Consider the following 25,578-nt stretch of genomic DNA (forward strand, 5'->3'; position numbering starts at 1 on the left):
AAACCCTACTGTAACTGAACCAGATCTAATAAGAGCTCCTCATTCCTCTCAGTCCCAGGTTAACATCCCCCTCTAGTGACCTCAATTTGTGATGGGGATTTTTTTCCTCAGTAGCACGTTGGCTTACATCCCTGGATGATTCTGTTAAGATGATGGGAATTTCAGTCACCACTTTCCTCCTGGCATGCTTACAAGTCAAAAAAATACCTGGCCTGGGAAGAACACATAGTGAGCATGAAGTTACACAATGTGCTGGCAGCAAAACTGTCACAAGAAGCTTAATTCTCTGCCTTTCCCCAGCTCCTCATTCTCACCCCTGTGCAGGAGTTCACTGCACATGAGCTTCCTTCTCATGCCAATTCCCTTTGGGGCCACAGTGCAAGTCACACCATTGTTATAATCCATGTTAAAAATAACCGTTCCTAAACCAACTCCACTACTAAAGCCAACAGATTATATAAGACACTTAGTTCCTTTGACAGTGCTGTACACAGAGAGGCAGAAAAGTATGTCAGGTGCCACTTTCTCAGGCTTTTAAGAAAAGGTTTGACTGGCAAGCCACAGAATTAAAGCCGTGCAGATTCAATAATTCCCAGGCTGCAGAGTTCTTGAAATCCACATCACGCCTAAACACCAGCAGTAGGAATTTCTGTCTTAATTTAAATAAAAAAACCTGGTTATGATTGGAGCTAGTTTTTAAACACGAGGTAACCAAAGGCATAAGGGCCCTCCCTGTTAAAATTCAAAGTGAGATCACAAATGGGGATGGGAAATGGTGGAAAAACACCAAGTACAAAGGTGCGAAGTTGAAGCATCACTGCAGCTGATGACTCATCATTTTGATCATTCATTGAGGGATCCGACTGCTCACTTCTCGCAAACAAAAGATGCCTTTCCATTTTATACCACTGCATGGAAAACCTTCTTGAGAAAAGATTTGGAAAAAATGACAGAGCCTATTTTCCTTGCCTGTATACTGGGAATGAAACCTGAAGGCAATTGTGAAGAAGAGAGCTTATTTCTTTTATTAGTTGAAATTATACAGTCCAAATGGCACAACCTCTTCTTATGACCAGTCCCCTATAGTCAAAAAGGGACAGCTATGAGACAAGCAGATTTGATCTCATCTTCTCATTATATACTCTTTGGTTGTGCGATAAAAGGGTCTATAAAGAGTAAAAAGGAGGACCCAAATACATACAGTATAAAATGCAACTACTTCTTCACTTCACTCACATTTCAGTCCCCTTGTCATGAACTACATATAAATTCTGTTACTTTTTGTGCCATTTAGTTTAACATTGTACAGAACAACAGCAGAAAGACTTGTTATTTTCAAAGGTGTTTTACAGTGTGCTTTCAGTTGCAGCTCTTGGCTTTTGAGACGTTCAGAAGAGATGAGAAAAGAAGAGAAAGGGTTGTTCTTTGCTTCCGTTTTGAAATGGTACTCATTTATATATTCCCGATAAATCATAAAAAAAGAAACAAAAAATCCACACTATTTTAAGCTATTCTGTATCCTGCCAGTGTCTCATTTGTATGCAGCACAACTAGATCTGCCCAGAAGGATTTAGCTCAGTAGCTGGCACGTTTACATTAGATAACAATATACACAGTTTCAATCAATTTCAGCAGTCTTACAATGGGAAATAAATACGAAAAGTGGTTGTTGCTGAAAGTTAAAAAAAATGCAATCAACAAATTGTAAAATCGCAAAAGGCCAGACAAATTTAATAAAATATTTCCGTTTACCTTCCTCAGCTTTACACAGCCTGCTCAAAATAATAAGATTCTCTGCAGAGAGCCTTTATCCAACTGTTTATATCACTTCATACAAAATAAGTGTTTGAATTACCACAGCAATACAACGATATAAATTCCCAACACGCGACATGCCAAATTCAACATAAGTTATGCTTTCTTGGCATCTAGATGCTTTCCTTTTCCCTTTTCTTTACTCCAAAAACATTTTCAAAACAATTAAAAAGCATGAAGATGTTAAAACATAATACGGCTTAGAATTCAAGTGACTTGTGCAACATTATTTTGTGCTTTCTACTTCTCCATTTCCTCCTACTGCAATTAAAATTCCTCATGTACATATACGATAGCAACACATCAAGTTCAGTCCAGTACAGGTTTTCGACCCTCAGACTTGGCTTTATTCTACACAAGATCCTTGCAATTCAAAAAGTGCATCTTTTTTGTGATCTTTCTTTTACATTGGATGATGTGAAGCTCTGATTAGTGGATGTAGGAATGCAACCTTGAGGTATGATTGCAGCCTTGGAATAATTCTTAAATGTAAAAAGAAATTTTTCGAGTGTGCACGCCCTTTCTGGATTTAAAAAAAGACACCATTATAATGGTGCTACTAGAGCCACAGTATAGTACATCATGGCACATCTCCATAACATAATCAAGGACATGAGATAGAACTTTTATTTACAGAAACTTTATGCCACTTCCAGAAAAATATGACAAAAAAAAAAAAGGAAAATATTATTTCCTGAATGTCCTGAATTTTTAGAAGATTCCTTTTACTTTCTCTTCAGGAAGAGTGGTCCTCCACAACTGCATTTTCCCTGACCTGTTTAGCATGGACCATAGGTGATACCAGCAGGAATTGGGAATCATACGGCAAACTGCTTCTTTTGAGAAGATGCTCACCCATGCCCCTTTACTCACAAGCCAGCTTGCTGTCAAAACTTGAAAGGGCAATAGCAAAGGCTTGTAGCGCACACATTGGGTAGTTGTAGTCCATGGTGAACACATCCTCAGCCACACGACCAAACTGCATCACTATATAGTCAGCTGCAAGAAAGGTCATAAAACGTGACAAAGCATTTTTCTTTTGTCTGCAGCCCATACTAAGTAAGTGTGCATTCAACATGATCCTCTGGCCCAGCTCAATACAGACAGACATGCTCACTCAGCAAACTTTGCCACACTTACTCATGCCAGTGGGTGTGTTGTTGATATCAGAGGGAGAAGCAAGGATAGCTTGAGTGAGGAACAGCAAGACGTGTTACTGTCTTCAAGAAAATTACACAAACAAAAAGTGGTTTTCACCAGCATAGAGAGAAAATTGCTTCTGTACAGAATGCTCAACACACTTAAAGGCCTAGCGCTGAATTTCACATGTAGCAAGAACCAATTAATTCTATTCCTACTTAACTTCAGGCAAGTGGACAAGCAAGGTTAACAGGGCAAGAGAAGGCACGTTTGTTATCTAGACCTGATCACGTCTCTCTGTTATGTCATATTCAGAAATTCCTCAACTTTTTTTCCCTCTGTACTCTCTGTCAGCAAGAGAAAATCTCAGCCTCACACACAGTTTGAAATGTTTCTTTGCAGAAACAAATGCAATTAATTGTTTCACTTTATAAAATGCAGCAAATACATACACCAAGGTTTCAAACTCAAGTCTTCCCCTAGGAGACTGGCACAGCCACTTTAACCAGTTCCCAATATTCCCGGGCAATGTAACCACAGCACTGGTGTAGCCCAGTGAGCTCCACTACCTAGAGACTGACTATGGACTGTACCTGCCTAAAGTGAGCGTAAAGGGGAGCAATATCACTCCACTCAAGCACTTGTCTTTCTCCCTGCTCCAACAACTGTACCTAAGCCCCAGAAAAAAGGGGCCTGTACATTGCTGCACAAAGCAGCACAACAGTAAGGTTTTAGTGATGGTGTGAAAAGCAGTCCTAACATTTTTAGGGTCTAAATCTGTAAGGCTAACACTATAAAGAGTAGCAACGGCAAAGCAGATGTGCGAGTGAGACGGGTCTGACTGCCACTGTCTCCAGCTGGGAAGTGTATGGGGACCAGCGTGAACAAAAAAACTAAGGAAGGATTGTGTGATACAAGTGCTTGAGCAGACTGATACTGCCCCATGGTCCTGCTGCCTGGGAGGACCACAGCACTGGGACCAGAAATGACTCTATAAAAAGTGTTGCTCAGTTGACAAGCCAGGCAGTCAAGGGAAGAAACTAAGATAGCACATAGCAGAATCACTCATCTCAAGCATAAACATTTAAACACCCAGCTCACATCAATATCATGGCCACAAGACAAAGCAGCATTAAGCTGGACCCACATAACTAAATTTAATTCACTCAGGAAACAACAGTAAGACCAGAATCATTGTTGGGCTGTGTATGCAGCACTGTTTCTACACACTACAGAAAAAGAGATATACTTACGATCATTATCATGAATAATTTGAAAGTTTTTCACTGAGGCCTGTGTGACACGACCATGGAAATTTAAAACATAGGACTGTGTGTCATCATTCCAGACTGGCGTTTTGTTATGCAGCTCAATGACACTCTCTGTACTTTTGTTCTGCCATCTTGCAAGAAGTGTCTCGTGTTCCTGCACACATCAGAGATATACACTTCAGTCTAACATCCTTACAAGACAACCTGTCCATAAATCTTAGCCCAAAGACTAAACTGTCACCTTCAACTCTCAAAATGGTATCACTGAACGCAACAGAGAACTCGGAATGCAAACGTGCATCCAAGTCCTTTCCACAGCTTGGAAAAGATGAGTTGTATCTTTTGTTATAAATATACATTATTATTTGTAGTGCTTTTTTGACTCACAGAACACACATCTCATTGTCCTGCAATTGTCCAAATACTGGCTTTTTAATCTCTAAACTTTAGAAATGAAAAAGCCCAACTCTAACTGAAAAAGAACTGAAGTAATATCTATTGTTGACTAATGATATGACTTACATTTCGTGGTCTTATGGAAACTCTTTCATGGTCCATATTCATTCCTGGTATGATCACACTCATTTTACGAGGTCCTTTAAACCCCAAGACATTTGTTTCCTGAAATATTTAGAAAGGAGTTCATCATGTTCTGTATTTTTAAAGTTAATTTCTTCAACAGAGAGATACAGCGGCAACCCAGTGAACTTATTAGTTAGTTAACTCAAAAACCATCTTGAAAATTCTACCTTCACTGGCACTGCCAAACATTCTAGCTTTGTCTTAGAAGCTACAACAACAGGAAAAATGGAAATGGAGAGGTTTCCAAAAACACTCCTAGCACTGGCTGCCAGCAACCTTAATACAATTTAAAGAAAAAAAAAACATCAAAATCCCTTTGTTAAAAAAGGATATGAACTAACCAGATTGTTTGGCTACTGCTAGATCCTAAAATAAAGTAGTTGTAATTTAAAAATCATAAAATGCAGTCACACATTTTGATGAGAGACTAAATTAAATAAGGGAACCAACTCTATTTATTCCAGAGCCAGCACAAAAGCAAACAAGAAGAAGCTGCCAGTAAGAGCATCTGCTAGCAGTTCTGGGGTTTTCAAAGTCTTCAGATATGTTATGCTTAGAGTTGAGCATGGTGAAAAACAAACATACTAGCACGAATGCAAATTTTCAAGCTATGAAGGCAGGGAAAGTGGAAAAAAAACATAAGCAGCAAAAACCACATGCAAGTTCTTCCATGAAACAAGAGTTAATGCCTTTCTGACCAGCTTTTCACAAAAGCGTTCCAGTATTGCACTATCCTCTCCAAACACAACCACTAAAATCTAAATAGGCCTAGTCTTATTTTGATGAGGTTTTCCTTTTTTTTTTCCACAGAAGAAAGTGGAGCCAAGTATTTCAGTAAGTTACTGTCTACTTCTGAAACGGAGAAAGTAAAGGGTGATACTTTCCAACCCACTCCATAAAACTCGATTGCCTCTTTTAGCATTAACTCCAGTAAATCTAACAGTGACACTTCTGAAAGTTCATCTCCAAATGTTTTGTCCTACTTTTGGTTTTTTTTGGCTGCACGAATTTTTTTTTTCCTCTGCTTTTCCCAAGTGAAGGGCTATGAATACACACTGAGGAATCTCAGGAAGGAAATCCCTGTTGGCGCCATTCCCAGCAACCTACCACAAGATGTCAAGAACTGGACATCCCCAAGGCTCCAGCTGGTGTGGCTTTACTAGTGAGACATTCAGAAGTGGCATATTCAGATGTCTCTGCTTTTATATATTTAATAAAAGCATCCTGATTTTAAGGAACATGAAAAATTTTACATTTTTACTTCTACAAGCAAAAATCCACAAATCTCAACTCACTGGAAACATGTGAAAATACCCGCCACATGCAGAAGTTTTGTCATCCATCACACATTTGAAATAACTTTGGTGGTTTTGGCAAACCATCTGGAAATTTTACACAACTCATTAAAGATATGCTTGCAAGAAAAAATCCACTGAGTTATTTTACTGAATATTCTTGAAGCAATCCAGGTATATTCCTATATTTTCATAACTACATACAATAACAGGAAGATTCTACCTCTTTTATGAATCACTTATATCATAGCCTTTGGCAGAGTAAAACCATGTTATCAGTTCAGGTGGAAGCATATACTTGGTTCCACATCATGGCAAGACTCAAATTAAAATGATTGCCAGCAGATTTTATAAGCAGGAGAGACTCAGCACAGCAGAGGACAATTTCTAAGAAAAGATTCATGCTTATGCTTATTTTCGACTAACTACTGACAATTTAGGTGTTCTCTGCAATGCCTTACAAGCTCTTCTCATCAAGTTGCAGTTCTGCCAGATACAATTAATTTAGATGCTGACTGGTTGAACACATTGTTCAAAGTAAAATTAAATAATAGCGCTGAATCCTTTCCCTCCCAACAAACAGTATTATGACTCTGAAAAACACAGGACTATAGTCTTCGGATTTACTCAGAAACACAATACTTCTGCCAAATGACAAGAAAATGGTTTCTAGTGGCACATTACATCATTTACTGATTACATTAAACATTTTACTTGCCAATACTACCCTTTTGCTAAAATTAAGGTACCAAACTCAAATTCCACAAGCATGGAGGAAAACAGCAGGGACAAAAGAGGAGCTATAATTAATAATCTACCTGCATCCAAATAAAATTAATTCCCTTTACCTCCTGTCTCATTCCCCACTTCTCTTTTATTTCTCTCCTCCACTTGTTTTTATGTATAAATTCAGGACTGCAAATAGCATTGTTAGGGGAACACAGACCAAATTCTGACTTCACAGCATTTTAATGTCACTGACAGTCTTGGCTTATGGCTCAAAATAAGAGTTGTATTGAGCTCTATGGACTCAGCCAGCATATTAATGATTTAAATCAGCTAAGGACTTGTCCCAATATTGCTTAGAAGCTGAAGTCTCTGCCTTAGCCCAACTAATAAGCTGTCACAATAAACTGGCCTGAAAGAACACAGAATCTCTCCCCAGGGCTGCTTTTAAAGTCTTACACACTTTCATACAATCATGACAGCATTTCACTATGGTGGCAATACCTGCTATGACAAAAGCAACAAGGTATATATCCTAGCAGCTCCCAGGAGAGTTATGATTTAATTACCCCCATTTTCTTTCAGCCACTACACTTTCTGGACTTGATCCACACAGCTGTGCCATGTCCTTAATAATTTCTGTAGAAAGCCCAAATCAGAGAACGCACTACACTGGAGCATAATTGAGGCCTGAGTAGAAACACATAATTTTATTGCTTTACTGAGACCTGAGTCATACCTCAGGATATTAGCTAAGTTCCCTGCCTGCAGAATCTGATGCAAACTGAGTTGTAACATACTGTGGATATAAAGGAAAGCAGCACAGAAAATCTTGGTACAAATGGTACAGTTACTCCTCCCTGCTTCTGGATAAATTTTGCCAAGCGATTCTGCAATCAGCCATTAGGTGCTGCTGCAGGTTTATTAATATACTAGCCAGCCATCAGCAGGGAGAGTAAAAATGGTTACTAGCACCTGATAAAACTCATTCCTTGTGCTAACTTTATTTCTGCTGCTTGAAACATACCCTAAGGTGAGCTCCACAATGAGAATTCTCAACGTATTTATCCCACAGTTAACAACAGAGGCACTGCCAGCTTCTGCCTGTATAAACAAGACCTGGTGAGATGACTCAGACTAAGTAAGTTGGTGGAAGCAAGTAGAGTTTGCTCTCCAGATAGGTAGTTGACCGGATGAGCTGAGACACAGTGAGAGGCATAGTGATGCTTGTTGAAGTATTGTTTAATACAGGTTTTTTGCTGCAGGAAAAATCTCAAGGCAGGAATTAAAAAGTCACCTCAGGACAGGGTGTTTTAAGGAATGCTCCTTCTAGCATCCATCCTTCTGTGGTTCTGCTGCAGCCAGGAAAAATAACCTCACTTCAGCAAACCTGGCTAGTCATAAAATATCATTCTAATTTCCTTTTGTCAGCACACGTGCAAGCCTGATGCCTTTCTCCACGAATATCAAAATATTAGTAGAACGAGTTATTTGCTTATGCAAAAGTACACATTTTAAACTGCTGATGTCAAAGCAGACATATAAAAGCAGCTTATCTTAGCCACATTCTCCAAACAGTGGCCTTGGTTCTGTCCTGTACAGTGCTCATACTCCTAATTATGTCTGCTGAGTGCAACTAAGTTTTTTATTTGTTAATGTTCATGGTACAAATGTCATTGTTGACTTACACAAGCAATGCCTTAATTTTTAATATATAACATTTTTTTAAACTGTTTCTTGTTTTCTCCTTGTATTTCCAGTCTGCACCAGAAGACTAGTTGCCTGGCTCCAGGGAATGCCCCCCTATATAAACAGTAACCTTCACCGAATATGTATGTTCTCCCAGGCTCCTACTGAAAACTTCAGTCAGACTCTAAACTGCATCAAATCCTGGACTCTCTTATTAGATCCTGGATTTTCTGAAATTCTCAGAGAGTTTTAAATCCAACAGGAATGGAGGGATATGTGTGTCTGTCTGCCTGCAACTGTAGGCCATGTGCCTGAATAACAGCACATGCAAATAAAACCACTGTTTATACTGTATTCCCAGGGATAAATTCTGTGCATATGCAGGGTAAATACTGGGATGGCTGGACCCTGATCTGACAAGAGATCCAGGCATCCTTGATTAGAGCTGGGCAGGAACTTTTCAGAAAAGTGGTTCTTGGGTATTTTTGTCAGAAGTTGTTGATTCATGGTAACAGAAAACTCTCTGTAGCAGCGTATGTACCAATTTTGACTGGAAGAGTTTCTTGGGCTCTGACATTTCTTGACAAAAAGAACACTGTCACCAAAACAGTTCATCATTTAGTAATCATGAAATAACAGTAACTGTGCTTCAAGTCTTGACTGTCTGCATTGCCCCTGACAAATGCTATGTCCTGTAAGAGCCTGGTTCCTCTCATTCATTGAATTTTGGATTTTGTTTGGGATTGGTTTGAGGGTTTTCCCAGAAATAAAGGAATTTTAGAGTTTTCATCCCAGTCTCTCAGCTACTGCAGCAGACACAGTGTTTTGGAATAAAGTGGTCTCCTCTAAAATACTACTATAATTGATCATACAGTAATTCCATGTATACAACTCTTTCCAGTTCAGGAGGCTGTGAAGCATCCTATCCCTTCCAGAGGGTTACATAAAAGCTCCAACACCTTCTGACTACAAGTGAGAACCGGGCAACCTGGTTCTACACACAATGCTTTTCACCTCTACTTTCCACTGAATTTCCCTTTTTCTCAAGTGAAGATCAGCTGATTTTATTACATCAAAGTATGAATGATTTACATAATCATAAGGGATAAGGATATTCAGTGTGCTATCTCAGAAACTGAACTGACCTTTCTCACACATTTTGCCTGTGAGCAGTACTTACGTAACAAATAGCAGCTAGCTCCTGACGCAGGACACTCGCCTCCAGGCTTGATGTTGTTTTCATTGGATTTACTCCATTGTCATAAACTGTAAACTTAGTTCCCATAAGATTTGACCTATCAAAAAAAAATTGAAAATCCAGTCACCATTTGTCGGTATTGTTGCCCAAGACATCTATCCTTTACTGCATTGTAAGGAAAGACAAATAAGATCAAGTACAAATAGTTGTTAATTCTAGTCTCAACTAAATGGCAACTCATGGATTAAAAACCCTAACAAAAATGTAAAGGTACAGTAGAGCAGAGTATACTAAAGGTCCTTTATCATTACACTGGAGATTTCTCATGACATTTTGCAAGCTAGTAAATTCAAGAAAGCAATAAGGAAACATTCAGGTGGGGGTATTTTGATGAATTGTTTGGTTTTTAAATACTCTTAACTCTCTATATCTGTTTTCTTATCTATTAACTGTATTAGAATTGAGATAGTGATTTTTATAAAGTTATAAGTTAAGTCAAGTCATTCCTATTTAAATGGGAATCACACTAAGCAATGTAAAATACAACTTGGATCATACTAAACCCACATTACCCTCATTCTGTGTTTGCACTGCAATAAATATTGTATGAAGTTCCAAGATCCACAGAGGTAAATGGCAACTAGCAGTACAGTCCCTGTCCTCAGGCACAGAAAATCTAAACACACATTGAGAGGCTCCGCGTAAGTACCAGCAACAGACTGATGTAGGATGGGGTGACATACAGAAAAGAAACAAGTGTTTCTGAAAGAATACCACTACTTGTAAACAACTCTCAACAGGAACTTAAGAAATGGGCAAAACCAAAGAGATTTTCAGATTGTCTAACAGACAGAACTTCCACTCCAAGGTATTTATATCAATAGGAGCTAGACACAAGCTAATCGTGTACTTCTGAAAATCCCATTAAGTTGTACTCATATACCCTTGAAATTTGGCCTTTGAGCATTTAAGACCATCAGTCCTGTTGACTTTTAATAAAATGTGATTCCCTAAGTACTTGAAATGTTTTGAAAACATGCCTTGGATATAGGTAAACTTTAAGACCATTATCACATGATGTAGTCAAACCTACAATTAGAAAACCATAGTGGCTTACAGGCTCCTTAATTTCAAATAAACTTTATATTATATAAAGAAATTTCTTAGTTGTATCAGTGTTTACCTCAGTTTTCCAATAAAACTCTCTCCACCCCGAGACAGGTCAGTTGGGTCTATGGAGATGAGGTAATTAGAGGTTTTACTCTTCTTTCGTTTCCTTCCAGCTAACAGAAACACCTAAGCAATGCAAAAAAACATATTCTAGAATGCCAAAGAGGTTAGCACACACCACTTCCTGCTTTGATATAAGGAAACCATAAGCAATTTTTCTGTCTTCCAGCATCATTAGAGAAGTAACTGAAGGTCTCCTGGGACTTAGCAAAACCAGATAAAAATCTGGAAAGAGAAAGTGACTTGTGAAACACTCAGTCCATTATTTGTGGTTTAAATAATTAAATTAAACCTACTTTGTTAAAATTTTCATTCTAAGTTGCTCTGGCCCTTTCAGCTGAGTTGAAAAATAGATGCTTTTCAGGTCACAGAGTGCAGAGCCCCAACTACTGACTGCCATGTAAAGGTGCCACGCATGGACTGTTTAAGGCCAAAGATTAGCTCTATGAAGAAAGGCAGTAGAACAAGGTGATACAATTGTTTTACTTTTGGAAGACTGTAAAGCAGATCTCAGTGAAAGTGTTACTATATTTCAAACATAAGATTATATTTTCTTTGTAAGACTTCTTCAGACTTTTAATGATTTTTTTATATTCAGATGCAACTGGTATGCCATTCAAGTTATTTTATGACCTTTTTACCATGCTCCCTTTCCAAGTGGAGGTAATAAGTAGGGTACATCCCTCGGTCCATTCCCTTCTTGTCTCTTGTGATTCTGCATTTGACGGTTACACCCTGTGGAGCAGGTCTTACAGCAAACTCCTCCAGGTCATCAACATCTATGAGAGGCTCATTTGTGGAAGGACTGGGGCCTGTGGCCGCTTCCTAAAACAGTAAGCAAAACTCAGGTTTCCTTGACTTTGATTTACAAAGTTATAAGTACAAAGGAATGACATTTAATGGAAAATGCACTTTAAAAAAAAATAAATACAAAGGACATATTTTCTTCTCCATTCTGATTCCTCAGCAGCCTTGAAGACAGCTTATCAAGCTAAGGATCTCTCCCCACCCCATCAGTCAAGCTCTTGGCTACCAGAGGCCCAGGGAGCACTGCTCTGTACAGACACACCTGACAAAGCAGAACAGGGTGGCTGCAGAAGCAGAGTGCTGGAAAGTCACAAAGCAAACCCTGACTCACACCTTCCCATCGCACCACACTTTTCTTTTTCAGAAGTCATACCCAAGGACAGTGATGGCCTTTGATGGGAAAGGAAGAAATGGGATGGGAAGAGACAGATTAAGCCAGGCGGAGATATACCAGAAATGAGAAGTCAGTGCAGTATATAAAAGAGCGAGTCATCATCAACTGGTTTAGCAAGAGCTTCTGATTCAGAATATCTGAACAAGTCAAAGTCTTATATTACGTTCAGATAGTAGCAGTGGGAACAGAGTGGAGAAATATTTACTGTTAACCCTTCTCTTCATGCAAGTTTGGACAATATTTGCTATTCTTTTCTCCAAGTCATTATTTTCATTGCTTGCTCCTGTGAACCCTGAGAGTTATCACAGTAAATCACCTTGGAGATATTCTTGTGCGCTATTGAAAAAAAAACAAACCCAAAACAAACAAGAAAGCCAGGCCTGTCCTGGCTGCACTCTGAAATCACACAGTACATAGCAACCTGCATGCTCCTTCTCCAGTACTCATCCCTTACCTTATTGGATTTCTTGCTTGTGGCAGAACCAGGCCGGGTGTTACTGTTTAACTGTGAAGAACTGGAGCTGTCTTCATCTTCCTCATCTTCTTCCTCATCAAAATTCATGCTGCTTGAAATGCCTGAGGAGAAAGCAGTGCACTTATATTAAATACTAATACATTAAAGCTGTCCATACTTGCTGTAAATTATCACTTATTATATTTTGCACCCTCAGGCTCCCAGGTGAGAGAGGGCATGTGTGAGAGGGATTCACTGTGCAAGGCACTGTACAAATATGTGGGTGAGACAGTATCTGCCCTGAGAAGCCAAAAGATTTCAGCAAAAGAGAAAGGAAATATAATGGTTTCCATTCCAGAGGAAGGATCGAGTTACCCAGTGATACAAAAGCAATATCCAGTTGGGAATTAAATTCAGATCTTCTTAATCTAATCAAGTACTTCAAACACAACACAAAATCTTAGACCTGAAATTGGAGCTGAGCGGACAACCTATCACAGCCATTTGGAAACCTTGACAATTAAAATACGAGCCCTCCTACAGCACACTTTTGACCGTTCCTGTGTGATCTGATGTAGAGCAGATATTAAACTGAGAAGAAATATTCATGTCAAGGAATGTTCTCATGCATATTTATTTCAAGTAGAAACCAGTATCAGCCCAGGTCAAAGAATTGCCTTATAGCACTTAAAATTCTACTTGACAAGAATTCAAAACCTCAGACATTTCAAAAAGAAATGCAACTTTGTATATCAAATAGGACTTAGCAGCAGAAAGCATCAATGGTGGGACATATGCCAGGCCTAATTTTTCAAGGAGTAACATGCAGATGAAGCCACCTGTACTCAGGTTCAAGCTCTAAGTTCACATATTACAGACTAACTACACAATATTTTTTCCTAAAAAATCCTACTTGGTCCAGAATTTCCACTACTGGTAAGTCCAATGCAGAAGGATGAATGAAATGCAAGGATTTCTAGAGCCAAGCAGCACAGGTATAATTAACATTTTCCTTCTGTACTTACCAGGAACATGATCCAGGGCGACAAGACTGGATTGGGAGGTGGAAGAGGACCAGGATGTATTTGCATGGGGATCTGGGAAAGGAAAAAATCCATGGGCTTGATTCTGCAAACCCTTACTTGAGTGAACAAGCCTAATTTGCCAACAGGACTCCGCACAAGGCTAAAGGCTTACTGGATGGGGCCATAATGCTGCTGCCAGAGTTCTCAATTATGGACATTTCATCATTCTGCAAAATCCAATTTACTTGCTTACACCTGATGCCACCTTCTTTTATAGTACTTTATTCAAAGTCAAAAAGCCCTGGATCACAGAGCTGAAGCTTCAGAAAACATTATCCACCTTAAACTGGTTGTGCCAGAAACCCCTCTGTGCACAGGTTTTGGCCTACTTTTGAATTCTAACACACAAAAAAATAAAACTGATCAAGACAAATTATACGGACAGTTTCTACACAAATACTTGTTCAACAGCATTGAAAAATTTATTTGGATGCATTCAAATGGCCTAAATTCTACCAAAAACCCTGTGTCATCATCTTTCTCGAGGTTTCTAAACTGTTCTGGGACTTCCAGGGATATACACAGACACTTTAATGTAGCTTAGTCTTTTGTAATATTAGCTTGGTCTGCAACAAGCAGAGACTGAACCAAACTAATGTTCAGAAAGATAAACATTAGAGATAGGACCAGTAATGTTTTTCTTCAGTTCAACTCTTGGAATGGAATAAGAAAAAAAAAACCCACTAAAAGAGGCATTTAAAGACTTCTTATGTTATCACTGCTTCCAATAACTTCAATGCATGTCCCATTAAATAGCTTTCGACACCAGATGCACACTGGATAATGAAACACCGCCCGAGTGGTAAGGACAAGAGTATAAAACAGAAGCATATGCAATGCTTGTATTCCATTCGGCTGTACCATGAATGGTCTTGTTATTCAGTTCCCTTAATCTGGACATACACCATACAGCATGACAACAAAGTTTCAATAGGATCTGGTCATGCAAGGCAAGCCCAAGTTCAGAGGTTAACAGATATTTTAAAAGCCTGCAGAACTCACTCATTATTAAATACACAGTCATTAATCTCAAGCATTATTTCTTAATAATGACAACCACATTGTAGTAAATAAGTATTAGTAATAGAGACAATCTATCTCCTTAGCTGAAAGTTGCACGATAAAGCCATACTCGCATATGTACAGACATCCTCAGTTTATTTCTACATGTGTTCACTATTTCACTACCAATATTTTGGTGAAGAAAATTCCATGCCAGATTTTGAGAAGTTAGCACTTGACCTGTGGTGAAGAATACTTTAGAGTGATCCTGTTTTGTTTTTGAACACAGAAATCAAATCCACGGCCTCCCTAAATCTCAAAACAGTTGTAATTTCAGGCTGCAAAGAAGAATTAAGACCAAATTGCTCATCCCAAGTCTTTACAGACACATAAGAAACTGATAAATACAAAGACATTAGTTATACAGTGTTAGTATACAGTTAGTTATACAGTGTTAAAACTTATGGAAGTCTGGCTCTGTCCTAGTGACTCATTTGCCAGAGAGGAACTTTGCATATTAAGACTTCTGAAATCAAAAGGACAAATGTTCCCTGCAGGAAGAAAATTATTCCAGTATGGCATTTGCCAACAGATGGAGAAATCAAGTAAAGATTTTGCATTTTCTTTCAAGTGGCATATTCTCTCCACACTCAGGTAGCCTCTAACCTCTTGCCTTGTAACAGAACTCAAACCACTGGGGCAACACAGACTCCTGCTGTGAGTTATTGTCAAAAAGCAGAATGGGCAGAAATCAGGGCTACACAAATCTGATGGGACTCAGCCTTTCCCATTGGGCCAGTTAGCATTTATCTGTGGTGTTCTCCTCTTCCTCCTATGAACACTGGGGTAATCAAAACTTTCTAATAAGCTTCTTTTGCTAATATCAAGTGGCAAACCACACATGCATAGCAGAATTATTTTATGAAGATGCCGCTAGTTGCAGTCATGTAGTAATACCTTTTTTTTTCCTGTCTCAATTAACATAGCTTAGTTATTAATAAAAAAGAGTAAACCTCAGCATTCTTTTTTAAAATAAATGGTCCCGTCCCCACTTGAAGTATAGTAACATTTCACTCTTAGCAGTGCCTGTTCTGATCAGGATTATACTGAGACTTGTGCAAAAAAAGGTCAGATCATATATTTAAGAATGTGAAAAATGCAAACCAAAATCAAAACAAAACTCCATGACTGCTTCTATTAAAAAATAAACAAAAGATTGGGGAAAATAAAAATATATCTTAACCTGGAAAAAAAATTAAAAATAGAAATGTCCTGCATAGTGGACAGCTGAGTGCTCTGACCTAATTGGAGAAGTCTGTTGGTAGCTTTTTAAGTCAATCAGCTTTAGTTAGTAGTGTGCCTGATGATTAAATATTCTGAACCATGGTCTAAGGCAACACAATTACCACACAGATCAGAAGTTGTTAGTCATGCCAACATCCCTCTGACTTAAATGCCCAGGAAATACCACGTTTGGAGAAAATCTGCCCGTTTCAGCTGAAGTTGCTCACATCTGCAGAGTAACATCCCAGAAAAAAAGAATTTTAGTGAGAACTGCTCTGCAGACAAGAGGCGGGCATTTAAGTATGAATAGTCTATTCTAGATGAGTCAAGTTTGCACTTAGATTTTGTTCTTTATACACAAAGAGTTTATTCTTAAAGCATCAGAGCACTCTTGGCTTGAGCCATCTTTGCCTCAAAAGCTGTGCACTGAAGAACAATACTGAAGCAAATGCCTTCAGAAAAAGCTTTCTGAGGATTTTAGGATCCTACAGTAAATGTCTAATGAGAGATAATAACAGTTCAGGAAGGAAGAGATGGATGCATGAATGTGTACATACACAATCTATCTCCCAAATCATGCATGCCTCTAGAAAAAAAAAATAAAAATCCTGAACATTTAAGGTCTACACATGGGAAATGCTGCAGAATACACACTGCTGTAATTTTTACCTCTGCAAGAATGAACACACATTTTGAAAACATGAACAATATTTAACTGACAACACAACTAAAATTCATAATCTAGTTTGAATGTCGCTATTCGATACTCCTTTTTTAACCTTCAAATAAGTGATTTCCAGAGTTTTACAATATAAAACTTGGAACAGATGGATATAAGCATTAGCAACTGCCTAGTACCTTAATAGCAGCACTGCATTGCAGATGGGAAAGCCACATCCCTGACAGCTTGGAGAGCTCTTGCTCCATGGGACAAGAAAGGACTTCATTATTTATTTTTTTTTGACATAGTAGAATAGAGCCTAACAGGCTCTGAGGAGAAGAAACAGAAAGTAACAATCTCTGCCTGGAGGAGGGCTGAGAGCGAGAACAGGAAAAGAGTTACATACATAACGTAAGCAACAAGAACACAAAGACAGCTTTGGCTACTTACCTTTTTTCTGCATTGCTGTTCTAAGATCTTGTTTGCTTTGCTGTTGTTGGCCACAAGCCATTTTCTCTCCATCATCTTCTTCATGGCTAGACTGTCTAACAGTGAGAATCTGCACTTGACTTCCTATCTTCTGAACATCATCTTGGAAAGCAGCTGGGCCATCAATCCCTGTCAGACAAGAGCAAAAGCATTAGTTGTCTTTGCATCAAGAAGTTACTGAGAACTGCTTGCTTACACAAAGCATCTTTTTTAAGAATCAGAGATCCAAAGTTCACATTCAATATTTCTACAATTAAACAGGACTAAACTAGCCTCCAAAAAGGCAAACACCTTACTTCCCACATACCGCCCTAGAGAATCTCCAAGGGGTGATCAGGATTTCACTGCTGCCCTTGTCAACCCCAAAAAACACACCCATGCACCAGAAACACTGAAAACTGAGCAGAAAAGATATTCACTGGGGAGGACAGACAAAGAAAAGAGATGTAGCTTTCTTAAGAATACACAACTAGTCCAGAAATAGATAAACTTGAGTCACAGATTATGCCATATCCCCTAATACACAGGACTGCCATTACGAACCAATGCTTCAAAATTTCAGATACCTGGAAAATTCACAAGTGGATCTCACAGTGTATGCAAGAGGACAAGCAGCAGGTTAATAAGCCGAAGTATGCCACATAACAGTTAAAACATCGCAGTGAAACTGTAAAGAAGATAATACACATTCACTGGAACCTCCTTCCTCCGAGATGCTCAAATCCCAACCAGACACAGTCCTGGAAAACTTGCTCCAATCAGGGAGGGGACTAGACACTTTCCAGAGATGCCTTCCAGCCTCAGCCATACTATGCTTCTGTGGCTTCTCTTCAGGACAGCAAGTTGAAAAAACAGACTGCGAATGCACTTCAGCTCTCAGTTAAGACTTAGCACTGGTATATATTACTAAATTAACAATACAAAAATGCACTCTTACACCAATAAAAACAGTAATATCACATACAGATAGAGTAAATAAACCTATATACTGCTGCTATTCTGAAATTTTTGTTAATAAGCAAGTAACATTGCGGAGAATTAGCAAGCGTTACAATGAGCTAGTTTACTAAAAGAATACGGTGCTTCACAATAAATAGTTCAATAAATCCTGTAAGAAGGAGCCATAGGGATTGGGATTTTTTCAGACTGCAATCTGTAGCAAAAGTCTCCAAGAATACCATTTCAACCCGCTTTGCAAGCAGCTGTCAACTTGCATTAAAAGACAACTGGATTATACATGCAGCATGCTTAACCGTGCTTTGCCATGCTGTCACTGCCACTGTGATAGGAAGCATAAGTGGAAGAAAGAGTTGTACACACCCATAGTAACTGGAGCAGTACTGGCTGTGAAACTACCTAAGGATGCAGTCAAGCATAGGAAGTATTAAATTCACAGAGTTCAAGATTACAAGGAAATTACGCCGAGGGGCATGGTTTAGTGATTGATGGGAATGGTTGGAGTCGATGATCCAGTGGGTCCTTTCCAACCTGGTGATTCTTTGAAATATAGTCCCATCTGAATCACCTAGACAGTTACCTGGCCATTTCTCCACCAGTTCTGTAAACTTGCTTACTATAAACTCTGTAAATTTACTTACAGTAAAACTAACAACAAATAAAAAACCTGAAAGACTAAATAAAGTCTACGGAAATGTTCCTCTCATCTCAGTAGGTTGAGAACTTCAGACAGCAGCTATGTTGATGCAGAATGAGCAGTATAATTCCCAGTACTGCAGGTATAATATGGCAGTGAACAGAATAGCATTTTTCTTAAACGTTACATCAGGATGAGCACTACAACAGAGGTGCTCTACAACAGATAGGCAGCTGCTCAGATCCACTGTGATATTTTTAACAGCTTTAACCATTTAACCATTGTCATTAAAGTAGCTGCCTGAAGTAATGTTCTTATCTTAATACTCTAAGTTTCAAAAATGTTAAGCATACATGAATTTAACAAGATGCTCATACCTTGTGCATATCTACCTAGCCCCTTATTAAGCTTTGGACAATACAAACCTAATTTGGAGAACCCCTTTCAAAATAAACACCTTAATTATTCTACTTCAAAGCAGACATTGATCTCCAGCAAATGGAATGCCTCCGACAGCATTAGACATTGCACTGAGGCTGCTTTTTTCTGATGCCTGCAGAACATCTGCACTCACATCCCACACTGTCAGGAGTATCACTTATTATTAGGCATTAGGACAAAGGCTACATTGGCAGGTCACACTTTTAGAGAAGAAAAATCAATTTCAGTATTCTGAAGAGTGCATCCCTGGTAGAATGTGTTATTAAGCATTATGAATGGTTCCAATGTTGACCCCATTTAAGGGAATGGAAGAGAAATCCAGACAGAGAGGAAAAAAAACCCCTCTGCTGTATTAGAATTTGATTGATGGTTCATGGCAAATACAGCATTAACTATTTAATATCTGTCTGTGTGCCTGCATCTTTGTAGCTGTACGTGCATGTGTGAAATGGTATTAAATGCAAGCATACATGCACATTTCTTTTTTCCATATCACGTGACATAAAAGTATCTTTGTTATTAATAGGTCAGAAGGCAGCTTCACCATCAACCACCTTACATCTGAAATAATACTTCCAAACTTGGGTAATCTGTGATAGTCAGGGTGGATCTCTCCCTGTTTTCTCACTTTCTTTGCCTCACTGAATCCTTTCCACCCACTTCCTGGAAGGAATGTTCACTGTGCAACAAAACAAACTATTCACATCTATGGTTATAAGTTTCCCAGTTTAAGGACAGGGTCAAAAGAGGCAAAAAAGCTGAGCAGGCTGTGCCAAAACCAAGTCTTTATTACTACAGTCAGCATTTTCCACAGCTTGTCTCAAAAGACGGGTTGAAAAAAACGGATGGAGATGTCCTTTAATATCTGCTAACAAGGAAAGGAATTTTTTAAGATGCAACTGTGAAGGAAGGCAGGGTGGAAAGAGGATGACTGAAACAACCCCCCCCAAAATACCAATCTCTTCAGTAAAGGCCTTCTGTTAAACTTTGATGTGGTCATGCCTTAAAATGAAACCCAGAAGTACAAGAAATTAAAACAAAGAGATAACAAAAAAAATGCCACGGAAAACTGGCATTCACTGGCATGTTAATCTTATAAATGACTGTTTATCAATACCTGTATTCTGTTAGCCCCTAAAATCTTCTAGACACTACTTCTAACTAGACAGTATCATGCTCTTAAAAGTTTGTAATTCAAACTACTGTTTTCACAACCTAAGCTTTTTTTTTCTTTTGCTTTAAATACACAAAATGTTAACTATCTACATACAAAAATCACAAGATCCAGGTCTGGAATGCAGGGAGAGAGAAAAAGGTATAGAATAAATAAAGAAGAGAACTGGTACTGAAAGCCTTGGGCAAGGAATAAAGTAGAAAAATGTTGCATATTGTTCGTGACATATGAGAAACAAATCTAAGTTTTCATGCATTTTATGATGCCATGTATGCCTGTTTGAAACTTCAGCTTCTAAAGGATGGTCCAACAACCCCAAATCCATTCAGACTCATTGGATTTAGTAATGACAATGCATTTCAAGCATATGAAGTTGAGACCTTCTTTTATTGTTATAATTCAACAATTAAAGGAAATCTTTTTATGCGAGATTTACCAGGCTCTCTTCCTCTAGGCTACATTCCCAGCAGCTTTCTTCTGAACAGTTTTCAACCATTTTGATATGTCCTATAGATAGATAAATTCTCTCTCCTCCTTGGCCCTACAGATCTAGAGGATGGGCTAGAGGTTGGTTTATTCCCTGTCAGTAGGACTAGTAGAACATTACAAGTGTAGTTCTGGGTATCCACTTGAGCCTCATGCACTTTATTTCAGCCTTACAGTCTTCAAAATGATTTTGCAGTAAAGGTATACCTTTCCTAACCCTATTTGCTAGTTGGAAACTAAGGGTATTGCCATGCTGAACACACGGCTTAGATCAGTCTGTTGAATAGTCCTGTCAAACCCAGAATCTGTACCAGCTTCAAGTAGAACTTTCTCTCAAAACTAAACAGAAATCAGGCATTCCTAGGCAAACCATTAGAGACGTTTTCAGTCATCACAATCTAATGACACTAAAATATTATAGCAGAATAAGAAAATTAAAGACAATAGGGCGGAACTGCAATTTTGATTATTTCATTGCTCAGGAATCAAGAAAGACTATGTAAAATTTTTAGGTGGCGGAGAGTTCGAAGAAGGTCAAATGGGAGGAAAAGACTACTAACCTAGGTATGATTAGAGAAAGTGCAGACAGGCAGCTGATATATGTGGCCACCACTTATCGATGAATGGAAGACCAAATATGAGAAAAGATTTTGCTATCTGACAATAGTACACAATGCACAATGGTAGTCTTGAAAAAATTAGTTATGGATTAAACACATGACAAACTACCCAGTGGCAAATCACAGGCATCAGCAAAGTGAGTCAGCTCTCCAAAATATTAAGTTTTTGACTATATACTACATGAATCTCTAGTAATTGGATCTTGCAGGAAAAGAATCTAATTGTATTTATATACCTCATGTTCCTCTCAGCATGTATTTATTCACGCAAGCATTTTTCTTTGAAAAGGTTTTCAGCAAATGTTATTTCCTCTTGGTTATTTTACTTGAACTTGTAAGTACAGGAAAGAATGACTAACTGATTATTTACATAGTCTTTACTGCACCTAGACCAACATGAAAAGACAGATTACTAAATTATTTTAAAATAATTTATAATAAATAATTTCTTCATAGGACATTGGAAAGCTAAGAAAGAAACTAAAAAGGAGAGTATCATACATCAGAGAGAACTAATGGAGTTCTGTGACCAAATGGTACACAAGATTACATATCAGGACGGAATATAGCATAGAAAACAAGTATTTCTCTCCCTACTTCAAAATCTGCAGGTTACAAAAAAGTATTGGTCTCATTTTTTAATCTAAAGTCAAAGAAAGCATACCTCCCCAATGAGCAAGACTGGCAAACCGGTAACAACAGACAAGAAGGTGGCTGAGGCACTCAATAACATTCTGCCTCAGTCTTCACTGGCAGTCTCTCTTTCCACACCTCTCAAGTGGACGGATTGAAAGAAGAGCACTGAGGGAGCAAAGTCACTTCCACAGTAAGAGAAGATCAGGTTCACGACCACCTGAGGAACGTGAAAATACATAAGTCTATGGAACGTGACAAGATGCACCCCAGAGCCATGAGGGACTTGGCTGATGTAGTCGCCAAGCCACTCTCCATGATATATGAAGAGTCATGGCAGTCAGGTGAAGTCCCTCATGACTCAAAAAAGGATAACATTTCACCCATTTTTTAAAAAGGGTAGAAAGGAAGATCCTGGGCCTCACCTATGTGCCTGGGAAGATCATGGCACAGATCCTCCTAGAAGCTATGGCACATGGAAGACAGTGAGGTGATTCAAGAGAGACAGCGTGGCTTCACCAAAGGCAAGTCTTGCCTGACCAACCTAGTGGCCTTTGTGATGGAGAGATTACGTCACTGAACAAGAGGAGAGCTACGGATGTCATCTGTCTGGATTTCTGTAACACAGTCCTTCTCTCTTGTAGCTGTCAATATTTCTTAAGGCATTTCACAGTACATGCCCATTTTCATAAAGGCTCTGCATTTACTGATATGGGTTCAAGCAACTGCAAAATCAAAACAGGATTTGTTTATAGAGAAAGAGGCAATTGCAATTTTTTTTAGGAAAGGACCTTTCATTTAGTCCAAACTTCCATCAGAAGCTAACACCATATCAGGTTACTTAAAGCAAGTGGCTAGAAAAGTCTATCACGAACTGTACTTTCATAAATCAATATCCTGAGGAGGCCAAAATGACTTCTTCACAATCAAGTTCATATGTTGCCAAAACATAGCCTGAAATGGTTGTCAGATCACAAAATAACATGACTTTTCTTGATGGAAACTCACTTATTGTTCTTCCTATCCTTTCTCTTTAATGTAGAGGGAAGCTAAGATAAACCTAACCTCCATGAACTTCCCTCCCCCTGTCAGAAAGGAAGTGAGAAATGATGCTTCTTATCCAACAAATGTTGCTGCTTGCTTAGTCAGCCACCATTAATGTAGGTGCTTGTTACAAATGGGACAGGATGCAGAAATCAAAATACACAGGCGTGGAGAGAAATGTAGAAGAAGCAAACCAAATCAAGACATGAAATAGCCATCCTGGGAAAAAGTGCTGTGTGTTAGAGCAGCTCATTTGCTTTCTGACTCATAAACTATAGACATTTAATGTGCAACATAAAAGAAAAACTGCTGGGAAAGCATTGTCTATTTAAACATTTTAAATACATCCATATTCCTGAGTCCAGTGACAAAAATCTTCATTTATATTGCCCATGGCAGAGAGTGAACTAGTGCAGGTCAGAGCAGAGCTGTCCTAGAATGTACTGGCATGCTGTAAGTGCAAAAGTGCTATGGGGATTAAAAAAACAAAACAACAAAAACCCCACAACAAGACAAAATGAAATAAAACCCCAACAACTTTTTACAGAATGGTTCCTGAATTTTCATATCAGATCTCACTTTGAATTAACTCCTGACTCTGCATGGTTTCCTGGGTTGTTTTTTTTTTAAGGTTCCATTTTATCTTCCTCATATATTTTTGCCCCATGTGTTGCGCATAGCCAAAAAAGCAGTTTAATTTGGTATATTTACTAATTTCTTCACAAACCTATACTGGGGTAAAAAACTTAAACAAACAAAACCCACACCACCATGTTCCTGTAATACTTTCAAGAATCTCAAGTTTTAAGGAATCATCAAGGTATTTGATATTTAAAGATGTTCTGGGCTTACGCTTGTAATACTCAGCAGGGTACAGCCTTTCGCAGGTTTCTGCTTCAACTGTCTTCACGTTTGTGTTAGGTTTCTGTTTAACCATCTAGTAATACTGAGCATCAAGTTCACTAATATCCTTAATCACCCCTTACTAATGTCACAAATCATACTAGAGTTTGATCTGCTACCTCCTCTGGAAAGACAACCATTTTACATATTCATTTGTTACATCTGGGGTTTCGTTCCAATACTAAATATTATGTCAGTTAACTGGGAAAACTAGGCTTTCAGAAACACCAGTTTAATGAGCTAAGCTACTACAAAATGTCATCAATTTACTGCACTTGCAGGCTCTACCCTACTAAAATGCTGTTTCTTTTTAAAAATAGGTTCAGTGTATACTAGATACCATCATTAAGAACCAAACATCAGTAATAACCACGGATTTAGAAAAAAAATGCCAAGTACCACGCCACCCATCACAGAATTATAAAATCCACTGACCCCTAAGCCAGCAGTGTGCCCAGGTGGCCAAGAAGGACAATGGCATCTTGGCTTGGATCAGAAACGGCGTGACCAGCAGGTCCAGGGAGGTGATTCTCCCTCTGTACTTGGCACTGGTGAGACCACTCCTCGAATCCTGTGTTCAGTTCTGGGCCCCTCACCACAAGAAGGATGTTGAGGCTCTGGAACGAGTCCAGAGAAGAGCAACAAAGCTGGTGAGAGGGCTGGAGAACAGGCCTTATGAGGAGCGGCTGAGAGAGCTGGGGTTGTTTAGCCTGGAGAAGAGGAGGCTGAGGGGAAACCTCACTGCTCTCTACAACTACCTGAAAGGAGGTCGTAGAGAGGAGGGTGCTGGCCTCTTCTCCCAAGTGACAGGGGACAGGACAAGAGGGAATGGCCTCAAGCTCCGCCAGGGGAGGTTTAGGCTGGACATTAGGAAAAAATTCTTCACAGAAAGTGTCATTGGGCACTGGAACAGGCTGCCCAGGGAGGTGGTTGAGTCACCTTCCCTGGAGGTGTTTAAGGCACGGGTGGATGAGGTGCTGAGGGGCATGGTTTAGTGTTTGATAGGAATGGTTGGACTTGATGATCCGGTGGGTCTCTTCCAACCTGGTGATTCTATGATTCTATGATTCTAACTTAAGAGGCACGATCAGCTCCACATCAGCAATTAGCCACATCTTTTTCTTGCCTTATGTCAGTGTAACCTCATTAAAGCAAATATTTCCCTCGGGTTTGTCTTCAGCACATTGTTCTGATCATAGTTTCACCATTCTTCAAGGCATTTAAAAAAGCATTACACATCTAAGACCAGAGTATAATCATTACACTACAGCTTCAAGAGCTATTCATGTATAATTCAACTATTTTTGCTCTGAATTAGCTTATTATTCATAGGATTGGTCTAAAGGTTCTCTTACAGCACAAAGTGCTTGGCTATGCTTAGAAAAGCAATGCTCACTACAGCTAAATACTAACAGAAACCATTAAAATGGTCTTTTAGCATGTAAAGTGCATTCACCCCTCAGCATCCATCAGGCTCATTTACAGGACATACAAGGCTTACAGTCAGAGTAGTAAGACTGGAGACAAAACCTGAAGGAACTGCAAAGCTAAGAGAACATAA

The 25,578-nt window shown here is 38.9% G+C and overlaps 1 protein-coding gene across 4 annotated transcripts in view; it reads right to left on the reverse strand.

Moving 5' to 3' along the window:
• Positions 1-1,301: 1,301 nt before the first annotated feature.
• The window catches only part of TUB (TUB bipartite transcription factor), a 153,179-nt gene continuing 128,902 nt past the window's right edge, over positions 1,302-25,578 (reverse strand). For all 4 annotated transcript variants that reach the window (XM_069857633.1, XM_069857634.1, XM_069857636.1 and 1 more), the window contains 9 exons: positions 17,084-17,251; positions 13,627-13,698; positions 12,602-12,723; positions 11,580-11,771; positions 10,900-11,012; positions 9,699-9,813; positions 4,749-4,847; positions 4,209-4,380; positions 1,302-2,814 (listed from right to left, as the gene is read on the reverse strand). In XM_069857633.1, coding sequence (XP_069713734.1) covers positions 2,681-2,814; positions 4,209-4,380; positions 4,749-4,847; positions 9,699-9,813; positions 10,900-11,012; positions 11,580-11,771; positions 12,602-12,723; positions 13,627-13,698; positions 17,084-17,251 — 1,187 coding nt within the window. In that variant the 3' untranslated portion in view covers positions 1,302-2,680. The remainder of the gene's footprint in view (positions 2,815-4,208; positions 4,381-4,748; positions 4,848-9,698; positions 9,814-10,899; positions 11,013-11,579; positions 11,772-12,601; positions 12,724-13,626; positions 13,699-17,083; positions 17,252-25,578) is intronic.

Source organism: Phaenicophaeus curvirostris, chromosome 5 (genome assembly GCF_032191515.1).
Source record: "Phaenicophaeus curvirostris isolate KB17595 chromosome 5, BPBGC_Pcur_1.0, whole genome shotgun sequence".
Lineage (NCBI taxonomy): Eukaryota > Metazoa > Chordata > Aves > Cuculiformes > Cuculidae > Phaenicophaeus > Phaenicophaeus curvirostris.